The sequence below is a fragment of the Podarcis pityusensis genome (assembly GCF_964106645.2).
Source record: "Podarcis pityusensis genome assembly, chromosome: 15".
Lineage (NCBI taxonomy): Eukaryota > Metazoa > Chordata > Lepidosauria > Squamata > Lacertidae > Podarcis > Podarcis pityusensis.
In genome coordinates, this window is record NC_138040.1 from 43,821,829 (window position 1) to 43,843,372 (window position 21,544).

Genomic DNA, 21,544 nt, shown 5'->3' on the forward strand with positions numbered 1-21,544 from the left:
ATCAGGGAAACGAATGTCCCCGGCTGGAAATGGGAGCTTGCAGCTGGGTGGAGAAGCAATAGAAGGCTCTCACGCGGAACCACCTATTCCAGGAATAACGGTGAAGGTGCAACTACAACTACCCAATGGACACAGCGTCCAGGTAGAGGCGTTGTTAGACTCAGGAGCGTCAGCAGATTTCATAGACCAGAAATTGGTACAGGAACACAAAATCGCTTTGTTACCTTTGAGTTTCCCACTGCGAGTGAAAACAATTGACGGCAGACCGCTACTTTCAGGAGAAGTGACTTATGAGACTCCACCAATGAGAATGGATATGGGTCATCACTCAGACACCAGGGCATTTCATGTGACCAAACTAGCTGGGCACCCAATGGTGCTGGGCATGAGTTGGCTCAATCGTCATAATCCGGTGATTGCCTGGCATCAAAGGTCTTTGGTTTTTGGTTCGATATATTGTATGACACATTGTTTGGGGCAAAAGGGAAAAATCTCGGTGGAAGTAATGGGAACAGAGGTAGAAGGGAAGTTGATGGGGAATGAAAGTGAGATTCCATCACAATATATGGCTTATCAGGATGTTTTTTGTGAAAAAGAAGCGGATAAACTTCCACCACATAGGCCCTATGATTGCAAGATAGATCTAGTCCCTGGGGCACAGTTGCCACCAAGCAAGAGATATGCCATGTCGGAAGTAGAATCTGCAGCATTGAGGGAGTTCCTGCAAAAGAATTTGCAGAGAGGTTTTATTAGAGAGTCCACGGCCTCTGGGGGTGCTCCCGTCTTTTTTGTCAAAAAGAAAGGGGAGGAAGGGGCACCAAGATTAGTATGTGACTTCAGAATCCTTAACAGTCAAATGAAGCCTCGCGTGTGCCCACTGCCACGTATAGATGACCTCTTAGAGAGAGTAAGGTCAGCCAAAGTCTTTACCAAGCTTGATCTACGAGGAGCATATAATCTGATAAGGGTCAGAGAAGGGGATGAGTGGAAAACCAGTTTTTGTACTAAGTATGGTGCATTTGAATTCTTGGTAATGCCTTTTGGCTTGCAAAATGGCTCAGGGGTATTTCAAACCTTCATCAATCACGTCTTAGCAGGTATACTGGATCAGTTCTGTGTCTCTTATTTAGATGACCTCTTAATATATAGTGAAAGTATGGAGGAACACGTAAAACATGTCACACAGGTGTTAGAGAGATTGAGGACCAACAGGTTATATGTGAAGTTAGAGAAGTGTAAGTTCCACACACAAAAGGTGGAGTTCCTGGGATATTGCATTTCCCACAAAGGGGTGCACATGGACCCCAGTAAAGTTCAGGCAGTGGTGGAATGGGAGGCACCTAAAACTAAGAAAGATCTACAGAGGTTTTTAGGATTTGCTAATTTCTATCGTAAATTCATAGGTAATTACTCCAAAATCACAACGCCACTGAGTGATTGTCTAAGAGGCAAGGGGCCATTCAGATGGTCTGAGGAAGCACAGAAGGCCTTTGATAAATTAAAGGTGGTGTTTGCTTCATAAAAATATCTTATGCACCTAGATCCAAGTAAGCGTATAAAGGTAGAAACTGATGCCTCTGATAGGGCTATTGGGGCCATTCTGCTGCAACAGGACAAGGAAGGGGACTGGAGACCCTGTGCATTCTACTCTAGAAAATTAAATCAATCAGAACAAAACTACACCATATTTGATAAGGAACTTATAGCTGTGCATGCTGCCTTTAAAGTGTGGAGACATTTTTGGGAAGGGGCGTCACATCAGGTGGTGGTACAAACAGATCATAAGAATTTAGAGTATTGGAGAACTGCTAGACAGCTAAACCAAAGGCAAATTAGGTGGGCAGAGTTTTTTGCTGGGTTTAATTTTAGGATTGAGTACATACCTGGGCATCAAAACGTTCGTGCAGACGCATTATCGCGCAAACCTGAGCATATGGAAGGGGAAGCACCTCCCAAGTTGCGAGAAATGCTGAAATCAGATCAGTGGAGGTGTGCAGCCGTAGTAGTGGACGGCAGGGAATTCCAGCGATTGACAGTAACAGATGAGTTTGCACAAAAGAAAATGGAGGAACTGAGAAAAGGTAGAGGGGAAGAGGAAGGTTTCAAAGAAAAAGATGGATTGTTGTACAGGAGAGGGGTGCTGTATGTACCTGCAGGTGAATTAAGAGGTAAAGTGTTGAGGCAACATCATGATAACCCGACTGCAGGACATTTTGGTAGAGAAAAAACCCTGTATCAGATCACACGGCAGTTCTGGTGGCCAAAGTTGAGGGAGTAAGTAACACAATATGTAAGAGGTTGTGAAGTATGTCAACGAGCCAAGGCACCCAGAGCAGCTCCCGCAGGGTTGTTGCAACCTATGCCCACGCCGGGAAGGCCTTGGGATGTGGTGTCTATGGATTTTATAACGGATCTACTGTCATCGCATAGGCAAACAGTGATCTTTGTGATGGTTGACATGCTTACCAAGATGGCACATTTCATACCATGTACCAAAATTCCGACCGCACAGGAAACTGCAAAGATGTTTTTAGATAATATTTTTAGGTTGCATGGTATGCCATCACAAATCATTTCAGATAGAGGGGCCCAATTTACATCACAATTTTGGAAGAGGTTAATGCAATTACTAGATGTGGAGCTAAGCCTCACGTCGGCGAGACACCCGCAAACCAATGGGGAAGCTGAAAGAACGAATGCAACACTACAACAATATCTGAGGTGTTATGCTGGTTATCAGCAGAGCGGGTGGTTAGAGAAGTTGAGTCTAGCAGAGTTTGCGTATAATAATGCAATGCATGTGTCTACGGGCAGAGCCCCATTTGTGGCAAACTATGGCTTGCACCCAAGGGCATCCCCAGGCCAAGAGGAGCAGTTAGCAGTACCAGCAGCAGAACAAATGATAGAGGAGTTGAGGTGCATTCATGAGATATTGAAAGAGGATTTGGAAGAAGCTAAAGAGGCTTACAAGAAAGCTGCAGACAGGCACCGGCGAGTTGGGGAAAACATCCAAGTAGGGAGCTGGGTATGGCTGTCTACCAAGGGACTACCAATACGAGGGAGGTGTAAAAAGCTAGAACCAAGGAGATTGAGACCTTTCCAAGTAAAGGCTCAAATTAACCCAGTCGCTTTCAAGCTTCATTTGCCTGAAAATATGAGAATACACCCTGTATTTCATAGATCTTTATTGTCAGTGTTTGTACCAGCGCATAAGTATCAAAGTTCAAGGGAACCACCTCCTTTTCCCACCATGATGGGGGAAGAGGAGACCGAAGTGGAAGAGATATTAGACTCGAGAATAAGTAGGAGGAAATTACAGTATTTGGTTGCATGGAAAGGGTTAGATGAGTCTGAGAACTCATGGGAACCAGCAGAAAAAATTAACGTTCCAGAATTGCAGAGAGAATTTCATAGAAAATATCCCCACAAGCCAAAACCCCATAACTGGCATCTTCATGAAATTTTTGAAGAGACAGATAGCGAGGAAGAAGAGTTCATAGGGTTCAGTCCTTCAGAAACAGAGGAGAGCGAGGAGGAGGAAGGGGGGCTTAGGGGAGGGGGTTATGTCAGGGAAGAGTTAGACGTTTCCAGTTTCTCAGAGGGAGAAAGCATTCCCCAAGGGGGGAGGGAGAGCAGTGAATCTAATAGAAGGGAGCAAGAGGAACAACAGGGAGGGACCGGCTGTTCCCAGGAAAGGCAAGGGTTCACTTCTAGCTCAGATTCGGAGGAGGGGAGATACCGGCCAGCTCTAGCCAGGAGGGTAGGAAAAAGAGCGGGAAAACGAAGGGAAGGGCGCCTTCGCCATTTTGAGGGTGGCTGGTCACGGAGAAGCAGAGCTCAGAAGGTATCTGAAAGAAGTGACTCTGAGGAAGAATAGTTAAGAACCGTTTATAAGAATGTTTTGTTAATACGCAATAAAAAGTTTTATAAAAGAACAAGACGCGTTTGTGTGGTGATCTGAAGAGGACAACGACCAGTCCTGACACTTTTATAGCTCTGTTTAGAGTAGGTAATGTCTGGATAATATAAATATTTTAAGTTTTTTTGTATTAATTCAGCATATTTTCTTTTAATTGTTGAATGATCCTGTGTACATTGTGGCAGCCTTTGGCTATGTGCAATAAAACTGACTGACTGACTGACTAATGGTTAAACAAGACAGGGTTACAAAGCATGAAAAAGTACAAACCAAGAAAAAGTAATTAAAGTATTCAAATGCCCTGAGTTACTGTATCAGCCATCAGTTGTACACTCATTGCCCAAGCTGCCCTCCTGTACTCAGATATAGGTAGGCAATAATTGTCATTTATTATCTTTATTATCTTGTAATACCTACCCCAAAGGAAATGCATCACAAAGAGACACCTCGCTTCAGAAGTTTAAACATAATGAAAAATGAGCAACACACAGTCATCTAAAGCAATACTGACAAAATACTAACTGCAACTAGTAAAGGTAAAGGGACCCCTGACCGTTAGGTCCAGTCGCGGACGACTGGGGTTGATACGTTCATCTTGCTTTATTGGCCGAGGGAGCCGGTGTACAGCTTCCGGGTCATGTGGCCAGCATGACTAAGCCGCTTCTGGAGAACCAGAGCAGCGCACGGAAACACCGTTTACCTTCCCGCCGGAGCAGTACCTTTTTATCTACTTGCACTTTTGTCGTGCTTTCGAACTGCTAGGTGGGCAGGAGCAGGGACCGAGCAACGGGAGCTCAGCCCATCGCAGGAATTCGAACCGCCACCTGCAGCGCCACCTGCAACTACTATCAGCAGTCAAATGCAAATTCACACCCAAAGCTTTCCCGAATAAACATGTTCACACTGCTCATAAGCACAATGAATTAGAAACAAATCAGCGATCAATGCAATTGGAACAAGCCACTGTCAGATGTCAGGCATGCAGTTAAAAAGCAGTGATAGGTAGGTTTACCATATTTTGAAGAGCCAAAAAGAGGACACCTTTTTGGACTTCTACTTTTAACGACGGATCGCTAAGACGACTTTCATTTTAAATAACCCTACTATATGTAGGCTATATAAGCTACGATATATTGCTAGTAGCAATGTTCTTAACTTTCCACAACCAAATAATCATACGACATTTTGCTCTCTTACTTGCCACATGAAAGTATTGGGACTCATGTTCCCATCTTTGGGAACATCAGTGTGCACATCTCAATTTATTAAACTGTTGAACATGTACATATGGACTCTCGTGAAGGGCAGTGTCAGGGAACTGCAGGCAGCGAGGGAGGAAAGAATTAGAGGATACAGGGAACGATCTCCAGTGCTCAGTACTGAGTCCTCCTCAGAAGACAGAGAAGAGGATAGTGAGTCTGGGGAGGAAGGGGTGCTTCAGAGAGAGGGGGATCCACGTCACAGGGGAAAACGGAAGGGGCTGAGCCGTTGGCTCTGTTGGTCTCGAGGGAGAGGGAAAAGAGAAAGTAGTTAGAGCAACGCGTCATGAGAGACGGGTCACTTTGTTTATTCTTGCATGTAATCTTGTCAGAAGAAAATAAAGAAAGGAATTTATGGCTGGCTGCCGGGAGTGTTTTTCTGCTAAGTGCAGCAACGCATGCAGCTGGCAAGCTGACAGGCAGGGAGATGCCTCTTGCCTTCTCAGACTTCTTCTCCAAGATCCCGTAGCTGAGCCAGTGAGTCAGCCACAAGAGAATGGATTTATACAGTATGTAGCTAGTTTAAGATGCTGCTCTGTTTTGTGATTCTCTGTTGAAGATTAGCTTAGATCTGAGTCTAATGCACTAGGATTTTTTTCTGGGGTTACTGTAAACAAACAAACAACAACAAGCAACCCCCGCCCGACATTTTGCCCAATTTAAAAAATCTGCCCAGATGGAAATTTTAATCAGGGAAAAGAGTGCATGTCCGGGAAATAGAGGACATCTGGAAACCCTATCAGAGATTATTAAAATACAAGCAACCTGTGAATCTGAATCTTTGAATCCCATGAAAGCATAAGAGCCTACTAGATCAGGTCAAAGGTCAGTTTAATCCAGAACTCTCTTCTCATGGTGGCCAACCAGAGGCCTATGGGAAGCCTGCAAGCAGAACCTAAGCACAACAGAACAGTCGCTATCTGCAATTCCCAGCAATTGGTATTCGGAGGCATAAAAGCTGTTCCTTTTAAAAAGAAAAGAAAAAAGCAGCAGCTACAGGAGGGGAGACATGCAACCTGGATCCAGATTGCAGCATGGGATGAGGGAGACGAGAGATTAGCCCTTTTCCTGTTGAAAACTGCATCACAGAGCCGGAAGACAATTTTGAAAATGAAGAACTAAACAAATCCCTTCCACACTCCAGTATCAATCTACCATATTTTTCACTCTATAAGACGCACCCGACCATAAGACGCACCTAGTTTTAGAAGAGAACAACAACAAAAAATATTCTCTTCCTCTCTGCTCAGCGCCTCTCCATCAAAGCGGGAGGAGAAACGGGGCGTTGCGCAGAGAGGGAAAGCTACGCAGCACCTCTCCAGCGAAAGCAACACGAAGCCTCCGGAGCGTAGCGGGAGCGCTCTCGCTGTGCTCGGGAGGCTTCGGGCGGCTATCCCTGAAGCCAGGAGAGCAAGAGGGATTGGTGTGTACCGATCCCTCTTGCTCTCCTGGCTTCAGCGAAAGCTGTGTAGCCTGCATTTGCTCCATAAGGCGCACACACATTTCCCCTTGCTTTTTAGGAGGGGGAAAGTGCGTCATAGAGCGAAAAAGACAGTATATTGGGCTTGCAAAAAAAGGGAAGAAAAGAAGAATCCCAGGTATCAGATTCAAAAATGAATTTAGTGCCATGTCCTGAAAGTCCCAAGCATTCATAGAGCTTGCCTTAAATGCAAAGTGACCATGACAACCTCCAGACTCTTATCTAGCTTCAATTCTGCACCCCCAGATCCCCCTCTACCCAGCCCCAACCTCCTTTTAACTCCCACCTACTTTTTGGGCTGGAGTGCCAGAGAGAAGGAAGGGTGGTTCCCTTCTCACCTACCAGAAATGACATCAATAGCCTTTGAGGAAAAGACATTTACCTAGGATTGCCATACGTCCAAAATTTCCTGAAAATAGTTGGCAATTGACGGTCGGAAGCTGTGTCTGGGCGGAAATCGATGAAGCATCCCAGAAAATCTGGACATATGGCAACCCGTGTCTGCAGTGTCGTTTTTGACAATTTTCCTTAAAAACAGTTCAAAAACTGTCCAGATTTCCACTTTTTGAAAAATGGCAAACCTACATTTACCAGAGGGTACTATGCTTGCCACACTGCATCCAAAACAGGGAGGGAGTGGAGAATGAAATTTCTTTTCCTTTCCAGCCTGCTACCACTGCCATGGCACTTATTATACTCTAGTGTAATACAGGCAAGGGGAGTGGAGACATGAAGAGGGAGACTGGAGCCTTAAGAGCAGTGCTATTTTTCTAGAAAAAGAGGCTGTAACTCATCATGAACACCTCCCTCATTCTCTTAGAATGGCAATGATGCTCACCTGAGTGCTGGCTGAAAAAAAAGTCCTGCATAAGAGGTATGAATTCATCCTGGCTTGGAAATGTGTGAAGCTATTTCCTGATTTCTGAGAAAGTAGTTGTGCTATATCTAAACTTTTCTGAAACACTGGTCAAAGGATACATGGAACTCAAATCTTCATCCACAGCTGTTAACAATGGCTGCTCGGGACACAACAGTGAGCATAGTTCTGGAACAGACTTTCATTCCCAGACACCAAAAAGTTAAAGGTCTTTCCAAACAAACTGTACTTACTGATTGATGCTTGCCACAAAGCCAACCACAGAACGCTTTCCCCTACTGGGGTCATGATATACATCCATTCCAATTGCCATCAACTTTTTCTGGAAAGCAAAAAAATTTTTTTTTAAAAAAAAAATCCCGTTGCAGTGCAGTAGTTAGTGTGTCCATAATTCAAAACTGCAATCAATACAGAGAGATTTTTTAAAAAAACAACAACACTGCACTGGAGAAAGCACTGGAATTAAAAGAGACAAAGTTGCAACCTTGTTGCATGATCTGCAAGTCTCACTATGGTATGCTTACCAATTAAGTTTTCCCCAAGTAAAAGTAAGTTTTTATATAACTTACCAGAGGGATGTCCACACCCCAGAGTTCGCCACCTAGCTTACAATTTATCTGCAGCAGAATTTTCTGCGCTATGCTCCTAAATTTGCTAGGATTGGTTGTAATTGTTCGAACATTAATAACCTGATGGAAGAAGAACATATTGAGCACCATTAACACCAAGCAAGACATTAACCAATCACCCTTCATCCACCTTCCATTTGAACGCTAACCAGCCTATTGTGTAGAGTTGGAAAGGCCCATAAGAGTCATCTAGTCCAACTCCCAGCAGTGCAGGAATCTTTTGCCCAAAGACTCTTGAGCTCTTAATCCTTAAGAGTCTCATGTTCCACCAATTGAGCTATCCAAGGAACAGTCACCTACAATAAGCTCCTCTCTATCATCTTTCTTACCTTCAGATTATTCTGAGTATGATCTCTAACCCTCCTTCTGTGCTTGGGTGTGTGAGAGACAGAAGGGGAGAAGGGAAATAGGAAGGGAGGAAAGAAGAGGCTTAAAGGTGGCAAGGTTTATTTATTTTTTTAAACTCGGCTCCCAGCACCTTTCAGCCTGCCTGGAAAAGAAGCTTATGGCCGCGGCACCAGAGCAAAGTTCCCGGTCTGTGCCTGCTCTGTGGTTTGCTGTCCCCTGCAGGAGACAGGGGAGAGCTGAGTCAGCAAAGTTGGCTTCATGCAGTTTATCATCAGGGCAGATATTTTGAACTGGTTATCACAATGTGATTTCAAACTGGTTTTCAACAATATACACCAGTCTGAAGATATACAATGTCTGTTCTTGGTGGTTTTCATATGGAAGAGCATTTCACAAGATGGGAACCAACATGAAGGTCTTGCTCCTCATCAGTGTCTGTGACACCTTGCACAGCTTTGGCAATCTGGAACAAGCCCTCAGACGCTGCACAGAGCATGTGGGGATAAACATAATAATAATAATAATAATAATAATAATAATAATAATAATAATTTATCACTTATACCCCACCCATCTGGCCGGACCTCCCCAGCTACTCTGGGCGGCTCCCAACAGAACACTAAAAACATGATAAAAGATCAAACATTAAAAACCTCCCTAAACATATGGAAGAAGGCAGTCCTTAACATACTCTAAACCAAAACATTTATATTTCTTCTTTCCTCTGCTCCTTTTAGAGTTGTTGCAGCTTAAGTGGGGAAAATATTGAATAAAACTTGATGGAAAACTACACAGAACCATCCTATTTTATGTGAATGTTGTTGCTTAGCAGTCTCAATGGGCAACGCTTTGTATCCAATCCGGGGCAGTACTGCACAAAAAGTTTCCCGTTTATGAAAAAGCAGTACAGCATGAAGAAAGAAAGATAGGAATATTCCTAAAGAAAGGTACTATATGGGAATACAAGAATCTTTCATAGATGGTGCAAACAAAGTCCATAAGGGGCCCTACAAGTTGCCCTCCTTCCAGGCATATGCAGACCCAGCAGTTGGGTGGATTCTGGATGCACATCTGATGATCATGCAAGCCTTCAGGTAGGCATGGGTGCCCAAAGCATGATCAGCATAAGAATTATGCAGTCAACTATTTGACTTACCTGAGAAGGTATCGGAGATTGTATACAGCACAATTTTTTAATGGCCCCATACAAGTCATCTTTAGTCCCAGTGATAATGCAAACTACCAACTGTAGAGTTTCCTTTAAAAAATGGGAGGGGGAGGGACTACTGGTTAGACTTACAAAAGAATAACATTACCACATCAAAAACTAGAACATTAAATGCTATAATCATGGGGAACTGTATAAGAGCTAGTATGGTGTAGTGGTTAGTATGTTGGACTAGGACCTGGGAGCTCAGGGTTCAAAGCCCCACTTGGCCAAGAAGTTCACTGGGTGACCTTGGCCAGTCCCTGCCTCTCAGCCTAATTTTCTCACAGAGTTGTTGTAGGGATTAAATGAGGAGAGGTAGAACCATGCACACCACATTGGGCTTCTTGGAGAAAAAAAGTGGGATATACAGTGGTGCCCCGCAAGACGAATGCCTCGCAAGACGGAAAACCCGCTAGACGAAAGGGTTTTCCGTTTTTGAGTTGCTTCGCAGGACGAATTCCCCTATGGGCTTGCTTCGCAAGACGAAAATGTCTTGCGAGTCTAGAGATTTTTTTTTCGCTTTCCCCCCCCTTTATCTAATCTGCTAAGCCTTTAATAGCCTTTAATAGCCTTTTAGCAGCTAATCCCCTAAGCCTTTAAGCCTTTAATAGCCGCTAAACCGCTAATAGCGCTAATCCGTTAAGCCGCTAATAGGGTTGCTTCGCAAGACGAAAAAACCGCTAGACGAAGACTCTCGCGGAACGGATTAATTTCGTCTTGCGAGGCACCACTGTAAAAGCAGTAAATAAAATAAATAATGAAAGAGCTAAAATTGTTTACAGGAAATACTCTAGTTGCATAATCATGTTCTAACTGTACAAGCTGTGAAACAGCAGGCTGACTGCTATATTGACCAACGTTTAATGGTATTTATGCAGCACAAAATTTCATCAAAAAACATGAGCATGTTGGGTGTAGTGAAGGGTTAACCTTCTGTGTCTCGAGGCTGAGAGGAGGCGCTTACAAGGGAAGTAAGCCAGGACGTGACGAAAGCAGCTTGGAATGCTGTGAGCTGAGTGAAAAGTGAAAGCAGCTTAGTTACGCAGCTGCTGAGAGAGACAGGTCGCAAAATGCAACTTGAATCAGATGGTGTCTAAGAACTGTAAATATGCTACTTTTGAGCAAATAAAGTGCTACTAGGAAAGAAGAAACGTGTGGGACCTATTTACTGACTGCCCTTTCATACACGGACGCTGTGCAATTCTGCTAATTGCTTTACAACCTGCAGAGGAGTGCAGGGAAGTGTGCTGGACGATAAGAGTAAAGCAATAAATCTCTTACCTAACATGGTTATGGGTCAACGTGAAGCATGTGAGGAAGGGCTTTGAAGTTTTATCTGCTGAACGTCAGCTTGATCGACTGCCGGAGACTTCAAAGAGGCAGATCGGAGGAGGCTGACGGGAGAGTGGGAGCCAAGAGCCATGACGTCCGGAGTGCCCAGTTTGGCTGAGTGAGTACCTTTTGGGAAAAGCCAACAGAAGGGAGGCAATGGCTCAGCCCTGTGAGCATGGCTTTGAGCTTAAGCTGCCATGTCAGAAACTGACTAGCCAAAATTGGCTGCAGTGGAGCTTTCAAGTGGAGCTTTTGCTGGTGGGGGAGCAGCTGTGGAATGTAATTCACCCCACACAGAATGCAGCTGGGAAAGCAGAGGCTGATAGGGCTGCAGAGCAAAATGAAGCAGAGAAGCGTGTGCTTGCTTTTTTGGCAGAAAGTGTGGATGCTCATCTGGTGCCTGTTGTCCTGGGTGCAAGAAAGCCAGAGGCCGCTTGGCTAGCACTCCAAGAAGCTTGTGGAGCTGGAGTGGGAAGCAAGGGCCAAGAAGGGGCTGCATCTGAAAGGCAGAGGCAAGATGGTGCCGGCCACATTCTTGAGTGCCGATACACAGCTGGGAGGTGCTGTGAGCCCCCACGGGGGGGCGAAGGGACTGTTCTTGCTGCTGCTGTTGTTGTTGCCAGCAATGCTGCTTGTGCTTTTGCTGAGCCTGGGAGCTGTGTGGATGCTGCAACGTGTCTGTGTGAAGAGGGGCCAAGTGTTGAGAGCCCTTTACCCTTCAGAGGGGGTGCAGAAAAACGTCCTGAAGACCCCATGAGCAGTGGGGGGGCAGTGAGCAGTGAAAGCTCAGAGACGCCTCTTTCTCCAAAAGCTGCCAAGAGTTATTTACGTCGTGAGTCGGAGCCTGGGAAGCTGAAAAGTGCTAGAGGCTTCAAGGTCAGCCACCTGCAGCAAGTAGAGATAACAGCTTCAGAGTTGTGTGGGAACGCCGAGACAAGTCCAGTCTCCATGACAACTGAGCGAGTTGCATCTACGGAAGCTGTCAAGGTCGTGGGCAAGTCTTCCTGCCGGGGGAGTCTGTTGCCGTGACAACCAGAGAGGACATCTGCAGAAGCCCCAAGGAGGGGGGTAGTAAGGAGATTGTTGCCCTGGCGACCCAGGAATGTAAACAACAAGACTTTCTCACTATAATCATCGACTCTGGTGCCTCAAATTCATTAGTGCCATCTGCTGATCTTTTGAGGAATTGCAGGACAGTAAAAACTGAGAAGTTTGTTAAGTTTGCAGATGGAAGCAGAAAAAAGCTGACAGAGACAGGACTGTTCTTTTGTCCTTTCCTTAAGCATGAAGTCAAAGCTTATGCAGTGCCCGGTTTAACTAACTGTTTGTTAAGCGTGCATGATCTATTGATTGATAATTTTCAAATTTCTTTTGCAGGTGACAAGTGTGATTTTTCCAAGGATGGGAAACACGTGTACACAGTGCAGTCTAAAGATAATTTGTTTGCTGTAAATGTGCCTTTTTCCACAGGAGAGGATGACACCGAAGATGCGAAGGGCCAATGTGTGAATGTAGCGCCCCACAATGGTTGTTCTCATATTTGGCACAGACGCTTCGCTCATTTAAATTGGAGATTTCTCCAGAAAGCACCAGAGCTGACACAAGGGTGCAAATTTAATGTTTGTGACAAATTTCTAGATTGCAATGCATGTAAACAGGCGAAAGTTGTGACATGCTCATATCCAAAGTCAGAGAGGCAGACCACGCAACCCTTTGAATTAATTCATGCAGATTTGTGTGGGCCCATGTCTGTTGAGTCACTGGGAGGTTCGAAGTATTCTTTGCTTTTGATGATTTTTCGAGGTCTGCTTGGACTTTCTCTCTGAAAACGAAAGGGGAGGCGGCTAAAATGATCAGGGATTGGATCACCGCAGTTGAGGTAACCTTTTCCACCAAAGTTCGTGGTTTTCAAAGTGACAGAGGTGCTGAATTCACTGGTTCTGCTTTACAGGATTTCTTTAGGGAGAAGGGGATTAGCCACAGACTGACCGCTCCTTACTCTCCGCAACAGAATGGGGTCGCAGAGAGAAAGAACAGGACGGTGCAGGAAGCTGTGTCTGCGATCCTGTGGGACGCAGGGCTACCCCAGAAGTTTTGGTCGGAGGCCTGGAGATATGTGGTCCATACCGAGAACAGAGTGTACAACTCTAGTGTAGGAAATACACCGTATTTCTTACTTCATGGAAGGCAGCCCAAGGTACACTACCTTCGTGTGTTTGGTTGTGAGGCTTGGGTGCTTATTCCAAAAGCTCTACGCAAGAAAGGTGAGCCAAGGTCTAAAAGGATGATCTTTGTAGGGTATGAGCCTGGCTCAAAGGCCTGGAGGTTTGCATATCCAAGTGGAGACCAGTCTAGGTTGGTTATCAGCAATAGCGCTGAGTTCTGTGAGCAAGCTGGTTGGAAGCGTCTGCACGCTAATCCAGACGTGCTTCCACAGCAGTTCTATGACTCAGACGAGGAGGAGGAGGAACTTGGAGCTGGGGACCACGGTCCAGAGGGACAGAGTCCAAGGCAGGGACAGCTCAGGATCCCTCAGAGGGGGGAACCTAGAACACCTCCTCAGGCAAGTGTCAAGTTTGAGCCAAAGAGTGAGCCTTCTTCACCTGCTGGACCAGCTGTGAGGCCCAAGAGGCGCAGCAGGTCAGAGGGGGAAGACACTGAAGTTGAGGATGATTTAGCTGGACCCAGTGAAGCAGCAGGGTCACCAGGTGTCACACTGAGGAGATCAGCGAGGACAAGGAGGCCTCCTGATCGATACGGCGCTTCAGGCGTCTGGGTAGGTTCTGCAAGATGTGAACCTGAATCCTTCGAGGATATTCAGAGTTTACCTGAGGAAGAAGCAGGCAAGTGGCACAGAGCAATGGACAAAGAGATGAAGTCCATGAAAGATCTAGGTGTGTTCTCACTCACAGAGTTGCCACCGGGGAAGCAGGCTGTGAGTTCCAGATGGGTTTACCGCTTGAAACCCATTGACGCAGGAGAGCCGCAGTATAAAGCCAGGTTAGTTGCTCGAGGATTTACTCAGAGGAAGGGAATACACTTCACGGAGGTGTATTCGCCAACGTCACGAGCGGAGACTCTGAGAACGCTTTTAGCTTGTGCAGCACAGAGAGGCTGGAAGGTAAACCACTTTGATGTGGATGTTGCCTACCTTAACTCAGATCTCCAGGAGGAGCTGTACATGATTCCTCCTCCGGGGTTTGAGAACTCAAGGCAGGATGTTGTGTGGAGATTGCACAAATCCATCTATGGATTACGTCAATCTGCTAGAAACTGGAACATGTGCCTGAATGGAGCTTTGGAGAAGCTAGGCTTCAGGAAGAGTCTTGCTGACAGTTGCCTGTTCCTTAGAGGATCAGGAGACTCGCAGGAACTGGTGATGATTTGGGTTGATGACGTGCTTTTCGTCTCAGAAACAGATGAACAGGCGGAGAAGTTTGCCAAAAAGCTAGGTAAACGATTCAAGCTTAAACAGCTTGGTGCTGTCAAAACCTATCTTAGGTGTCAGTGTTGAGCGTGCACAGGATGGAAGTTTTTTGCTCAGCCAGAGAGGTAAAATTGAGCAGTTGCTTCAGAAGTTCAGGATGAGTGATTGTGCAGGAGTGCGAAGTCCTATGGAGACTAGTTTTGTGAAGGACAGCCAGCAAGCAGAACGCGCTGCGTTCGAAAATACTGAAGTGTTTCAGTCAGCTCTAGGGAGTTTGTTGTACTTGTCCCAGTGGAGCAGACCTGATATAGCGTTTGCTGTCAATCTGCTCAGCAGGGAGGCTTCAAATCCTAGTGTGCAAGCCTGGAATGGCGTCAAGAGAGTTCTGAGGTATTTGCAGGAGACCAAAGACTTTTGTCTTAGGTTGCCAGCACAAGGAGAAGTGAAACTGACTTGCTTTGTGGACTCGGATTGGGCTAATCTTGAGGATCGCAAGTCTGTGTCTGGCCTAGTGGTGAAGTTTGGGAACTCAGTAGTTGGATGGAGGTCCAAGAAGCAAAGTCTGATAGCGCTCTCATCCACTGAGGCTGAGTTTAGTGCTCTTTCAGAGATGTGCAGAGAAGTAGAGTTCTATGCTTGCTTGGTGCAGGAACTCTGCGAAGTGGATTGTCTGCCGATACGTGTTTTCGAGGACAATCAACCATGCCTGCGTTTGGCAGAGTCAGGTCAGTTCAAGGCCAGAACGAAACACCTAGACATTCGCTTTCGGAATGTGTGCCAGAGTGTTCAGGAGGGATTAGTTGCGCTGAAGTATTGTCCCTCTGCCAAGAACCTAGCTGATGGATTCACGAAGCCACTCACCTTCCAAAGACATGGGGAGTTTTGTGAAGGTCTGGGTTTGGGACGACCAAGGGTCGATTCTCCCCTCAGGCGCGAGACAAGAGGGGGTGTTGGGTGTAGTGAAGGGTTAACCTTCTGTGTCTCGAGGCTGAGAGGAGGCGCTTACAAGGGAAGTAAGCCAGGACGTGACGAAAGCAGCTTGGAATGCTGTGAGCTGAGTGAAAAGTGAAAGCAGCTTAGTTACGCAGCTGCTGAGAGAGACAGGTCGCAAAATGCAACTTGAATCAGATGGTGTCTAAGAACTGTAAATATGCTACTTTTGAGCAAATAAAGTGCTACTAGGAAAGAAGAAACGTGTGGGACCTATTTACTGACTGCCCTTTCATACACGGACGCTGTGCAATTCTGCTAATTGCTTTACAACCTGCAGAGGAGTGCAGGGAAGTGTGCTGGACGATAAGAGTAAAGCAATAAATCTCTTACCTAACAGAGCATTCACAGTTTTCAATCTGGCTATGACTTTATGGCAAATAAAGGTAAAGGTAAAGGGACCCCTGACCAGTTGTGGATGACTCTGGGGTTGCAGCGCTCATCTCGCTTTACTGGCCGAGGGAGCCGGCGTACAGCTTCTGGGTCATGTGGCCAGCATTCTGGCGAACCAGAGCAGCGCACGGAAACGCCCTTTACCTTCCCGCCGGAGCGGTACCTATTTATCTACTTGCACTTTGACGTGCTTTCGAACTGCTAGGCTGGCAGAAGCAGAGACCGAGTAACGGGAGCTCACCCCGTCGCGGGGAGTTGAACCGCTAACCTTCTGATCGGCAAGTCCTAGGCTCTGTGGCTTAACCCACTGCTACCCGCATCCCTATGGGCAAATAAAATACCCATAATAGTCTAACCTAGGATTTTGACAACATGTTCACAATTGAGTGTTTACAGTATTAAAAAATGGATTTTCAGGGTGCTCTTAAATATTTTTCCCAAACCTACAATGCTTAACTATGCATTAACCCTCTCATCAGCTGCTTCACTTTTACTCAACCAGGACTGTTTCTTTCCAGCCAAATCAGTGTGAAGACATTACTATGCCATGTAGCCAGATGTGATTGTGCAATGAAGTTATAAAAGCCAATTTAAAGCAAAGCAATGAATTATCCCCTCTTTCCGAAGAGATGAAAGTGGTTGCCCAATCCCACAAAAAAAACTGATAAGCGTTTGCTTCCCCCATGTTGGGGCTCAGTATCAATTTTACCTGGCAATTTTGGATTAAGATAAATACACCCAACATGGTACTACTAGAAAAACAGCCTCTCCATGCAGAGTTCTTCCCAATGTTATGATCACTTTCAGCTTGCCTCATCACAGGCCGCTACTGCTGCTGGTGACAGGCAGGAAACCTCATAACATTAGGCACTGGAGTGTTTTGCATCACTCCAACAAGAAGGCAGAGAACTTGACATGAAGATTTCATCAGCAGACTGCTGTGTTCATAATATATAATTCTGCCCTTGTTATTAATAATAATTAAATCTGTATACCACCCTATACCTGCAGGTTTGTATACCACCCTATACCTGCAGTTTTCAGGTTCACAGGATAAAATCAGAATACAAAACCACAAAATACATAATCAAAATAAAAACAAAACACCTCAACAACCCCCAATAACACCTGGCTCCTGTAGAATGTTGACTAGACCATGAAACCACACCCTTTCCCATCATATTCAGGCTACTAGAAAACCTGGAATGCTAAAGAAGCTTATTATATAGAAGTTAATTGGATAAATGCCAAGTCAATTTATACTTCGGGTGACAGGATATTATGGAGACATTTGTTGTATATTACAGAGCAACCCAGCAAACTTCATTATACAGTGGTACCTCGCAAGACGAATGCCTCACAAGACGAAAAACTCGCAAGACGAAAGAGTTTTTCGTTTTTTGAGTTGCTTTGCAAGACGAATTTCCCTATGGGCTTGCTTTGCAAGACGAAAAACGAAAACGTCTTGCAAGTTTGTTTCCTTTTTCTTAAAACCGTTAATACCCAGGGTGCATTGCTTGAAGAGGTGCAGTTGCGACTTGACTTCGAGGAGCAACTCATAGCACGCGGTGTGGTAGCCTTTTTTGAGGTTTTTGAAGACTTTGGTGATTTTGAAGACTTTGGGAAACCGTGCTTCGCAAGACTAAAAATTCGCAAGACGAAAAAACTTGCAGAACGAATTAATTTCGTCTTGCGAGGCACCACTGTATTTAAGCTGGCAGTTTTAGCCAATTATTGTTTCCCATAAGGCTTCAGTGAAATGTAGAAGACACGAGATGCACAGAACTGCACCTACAATCATTAATACTTCTACTCATTAGATGTCCACTACTATATCTACAATAAAATGCCCTTTGTTGCTATTTCAGCAATACCAACTAGAAAGTTTCAATACTCAAAACTCCGTTATGAAAATACCTCACTGCTTAGTAGTGATTTGAGAGCTCTGGCGTAAGTCTCTATTCGGTCATCCTTCAATTCATTCCAAGCAGGTGGAGTTATCTGGATACCAAGTGAGCCAGAGATCTTCTGCATCATGCTGACCAGTTCACGTGCTTGCTCTATTGTCCGCTTCGGATAAAACAGTGCCCAGTAATGAACTGGAATCTAAGAAGAGAACTGAAGTCAGCATACGTAGTGCAGCCTCTTCCAACTCAAAAGGATTGATACAGACTACTCACAAAACCTCTTATGATCTTATCACTACTAGGTTCAACTATTCACTTCTATCACTAAACAGACCCCAAACAATGGTAAGCAGGAATCTTCTTCTCCATCTCCTGCCAAGGAAGTCCACCCATATTTCCTGCTCTGTAAGTAGAAAGACAGGTGGAAAAATTGGTAGATTTCTGCTTGGAGAGAGGGTGGCTCACCCCATTTTGCCACCCAAGGCAAAATGGCAATTGCTGCCTCCTACATCCCCACCATTTCCACTGTCATACCATGCCCCTCTTCACACACTTCCACCACTGGAAAACACTGGCTCTCCCCAAACTCGGTGGGAGTCAGGCATTCCACAAAGCGTTGCTCCTTGGCTTCTCCAGCAGGGGTCAGGAAAGCCAAGCAATAATGCCATGTGCCACAACGCCTCCCTCTCACCATTGAGGGGGACATTCTTCCAGTGGCAGAAGCAATGGGAACGACTGCAGGGAGGAATGCGGAGAAGAAAAAATGCCATGGTGCATCTGCAACCGCATAACCGGATGCCTTCATCGGCCCCAGATGCAAGAAAACACGTCTATCCCATATCGGTTTCTACAGCCACAGTAGGCGCTGTAGCCTTCCAACAGTTTGACTTCATCACCAAAAACGCACTCCTCCATTATCTCCTGAGACAGAAGGATGCCAACCATTTCACATCTGTCATGTAAAAATAAAGATAGCTGTGTTAACCGTCTCACTAGTGCAGTCATACCTCATGCTACGTTTGCTTCATGTTACATTCTTTCATGTTACGTCCCGCGGCGACCTAGAAGTACTGGAAAGGGTTACTTCCGGGTTTCACCGCTCACACAGAAGCACTAAATCACGCTTCGTGCATGCACACAAGCGCCAAATTGCGCAGAGCACCTGCACAGATATGGCGCTTCATATTGCGCTCTATTCATGTTGCAAACGGGCCTCCGGAACGGATCCCGTTCGAACCAGAGGTACCACTGTATGTGGATTCACAGCTCCTTGGGGTGAACATGAGCTAGTCTCTCCTCTGAATGTCAGTTGAAGAGGGCATTTTCAGGCAACTGGTAATCCTTCTAGTTCAGTGGTTTTCAGCCAGTGTGCCATGGCACCCTGGGGCACACCTTGAATGATGCTCAGGGGTCCCTCTTTCCTTCCCTCCCTCCTCTGATGCCCTCTCACGTCTCTGCATTCCAAAGGCTTGTGCAGCTGTTTGTTGCAGTGGCCCTGGCTACAAGCTCCCCAGGCTAATGGTTGCCAGGAGCTGAGGTGGCCTTGATGTAAAGAAGAAGTGGATGAGGGAGCCCAGCCAGCTAGTCCACCAACCCTTGCTGTTGGGAACGGACAGACAAGTGGGAGGCTGGGCAGGCAGGCACTGTGCTAGCCTTTCTTGTGCTTGCTGCGTGCAATGCCTTCCTGGGAGCTGAGTATCCGGCACTGACAGGAAGCCTTTCCGCCATGCAAGCCCAGAGGTACCTGCTGCTGCCACTGCTTCCTACCAAAGTGAGTACTTCCAAGGCCTCACATTCACCTTTGGCAGTCTCCATTAGGCCACTAATGCTGGGGCATCTTCTTCCCAGGCCCCTGTGGGGCAGTATGAGGTGGCACCTCTATTTGGGGTGGGTGGGGGCCTCACAGACCAGGGGCAGCTGCAGCAGCTGCCCAGAGGACTCCCAAGGAGAGGGGGGAGGGACGAGGAGGCTGAGAGAACACTACACAAGGGAGGGTGTTCAAAAAGGGGTGAGGGGCTACCAGCTCTGTAGGCAAGGTGTGGGCTTCTGAGGCTCAGAGCACGTTTCTCCTTAAGGGAGCTGCAGAAAGAATGTAGTTGGTCAAGGGAGCTGTGGACTGAAAAAGGTTGAAAACCTCTGTTCTAGTTCATTAACCCAAAATCATCTCTGGTCCAGAGGAAGGTGTTCTTTCAAATATTCTAGAAGGCAATCTGGGAAACAGAGATGAATGTGGGATCTACTATATCAGTGCGGAATTTTGTCAGTGTCTGAGATCAAACTTACTGCAGAGATGCAGGCCTCTCTGACTACTTCTTTGGACCAGTTTAGGTCTTCTGATGTATTGAAGGAGGTATTCTTCAGGTTGATTCTTTCCATGGGGAGAATACGTCCTTTTGTCTAGTACAGAAGATTCCATAAGAGGGAAGCAGGACCAGGGAAACAAATAGGTTGAAGGATAGCATATTTCTGCTTAGGTTAGTCACACAAAAGCTTGAATCTCTTCAACAATGAACAACAACCCCAAAATATTAGATTCCCCATACACTTAAACAGCTAAGTTTAAGTGTGTACGCACACACTGAAGAAGTGTGCATGCACACGAAAGCTCATACCAATAACAAACTTAGTTGGTCTCTAAGGTGCTACTGGAAGGATTTTTTTTATTTTGCTTCAGCTAATGGTCAGCCATTTGTCTAGGTGGAAAATGACTCCCAGGGTAGCTTCTCCCCTAAATTGTGTCATGGTGGTGATGCAACTGCAGAGACAGATCACTAGCCAGAGATTTTTATGAGCTGCCTACGATGCATTCCACCAGGATTGGTGGCCTGTGAGCAAAATGACTACTGAAACTAGGGGCCTTCCAATTACCACCACTCTTGACGGCTTCCAGAAGCATAGGGTTAACTCCATAGTGAACAACGCAGCATTTGTAAACTTTTTTGCAGAATATTTTATGCTGTAACTATTATTTGAACTCTAATTATCATTAAAATATTTGTGTGTTAACTGGCTTGTTCTTCTTTATCATAGAAAGGGACCCTGAGGATAATCCAACCTCCTACAATGCAGGAATAGGCAGCTGTCCCTTACGGGGATCGAACCTGCAACCTTGGTGTTATCAGCACCAAGCTCTAACCAACCAAGCTATCCAGCTGATAATTAAGAACTATGCTACAACTTAAATGTTTTCTTTTTATTGTGTTTTAAAGTTTGCAACCAACAGAGTTTTGCAACCTGAATAATTTATCTGTAACCAGGATAACTTTCTCTAGAAGTATGAATACACCATCTGCAGCAATATGCATAAAGAGCAAATGTTTCATGGGCAAGTAACATGAGGGACAGACTGAAGATCATGGTCAGACCATTATCTGGTTAAGCCTGACTGATAGTGGCAAATCCCCTGTTTAAGAGGTGCGGACCCATTTGGATGGCCTGCCCTCAAAGACTTAAGGAACTTGATGTGTCCCTGAATGCTCCAGGGGATTTCCCAGTGGAGAAAACTGGTGATCCTGTTGAAGCCTTGGTCTCCCTATGCAATGGGGCAAGATGAAGCAGGTGATTGACACAATTGCTCCCATCTGACCATGTGCTCCCTTGACCCCTACTGGGTCCAGAGGTTGCTTAACACTTCGCTGGGTGAGGTAGTGGTTCCTACTGCACTGAGAGGCTTTCTGGGGAAGGTCATGGCGGGGCAGCTGCAGGCATTCTTGGAGAACAGAGATTATTTTAAACCATTCAATCTGAGTTCAAGCCTGGCCATGGAACTGAGT

General features: G+C 45.7%; 1 protein-coding gene across 3 annotated transcripts in view; it reads right to left on the bottom strand.

Moving 5' to 3' along the window:
- Positions 1-21,544, bottom strand: part of PIWIL2 (piwi like RNA-mediated gene silencing 2) — a 63,411-nt gene that overhangs the window by 11,722 nt on the left and 30,145 nt on the right. For all 3 annotated transcript variants that reach the window (XM_080982349.1, XM_080982348.1, XM_080982347.1), the window contains exons 15-19: positions 20,055-20,168; positions 17,782-17,970; positions 9,669-9,770; positions 8,105-8,224; positions 7,769-7,857 (exon numbers count right to left, since the gene is read on the bottom strand). In XM_080982349.1, the coding sequence (XP_080838475.1) occupies positions 7,769-7,857; positions 8,105-8,224; positions 9,669-9,770; positions 17,782-17,970; positions 20,055-20,168 (614 nt within the window). The remainder of the gene's footprint in view (positions 1-7,768; positions 7,858-8,104; positions 8,225-9,668; positions 9,771-17,781; positions 17,971-20,054; positions 20,169-21,544) is intronic.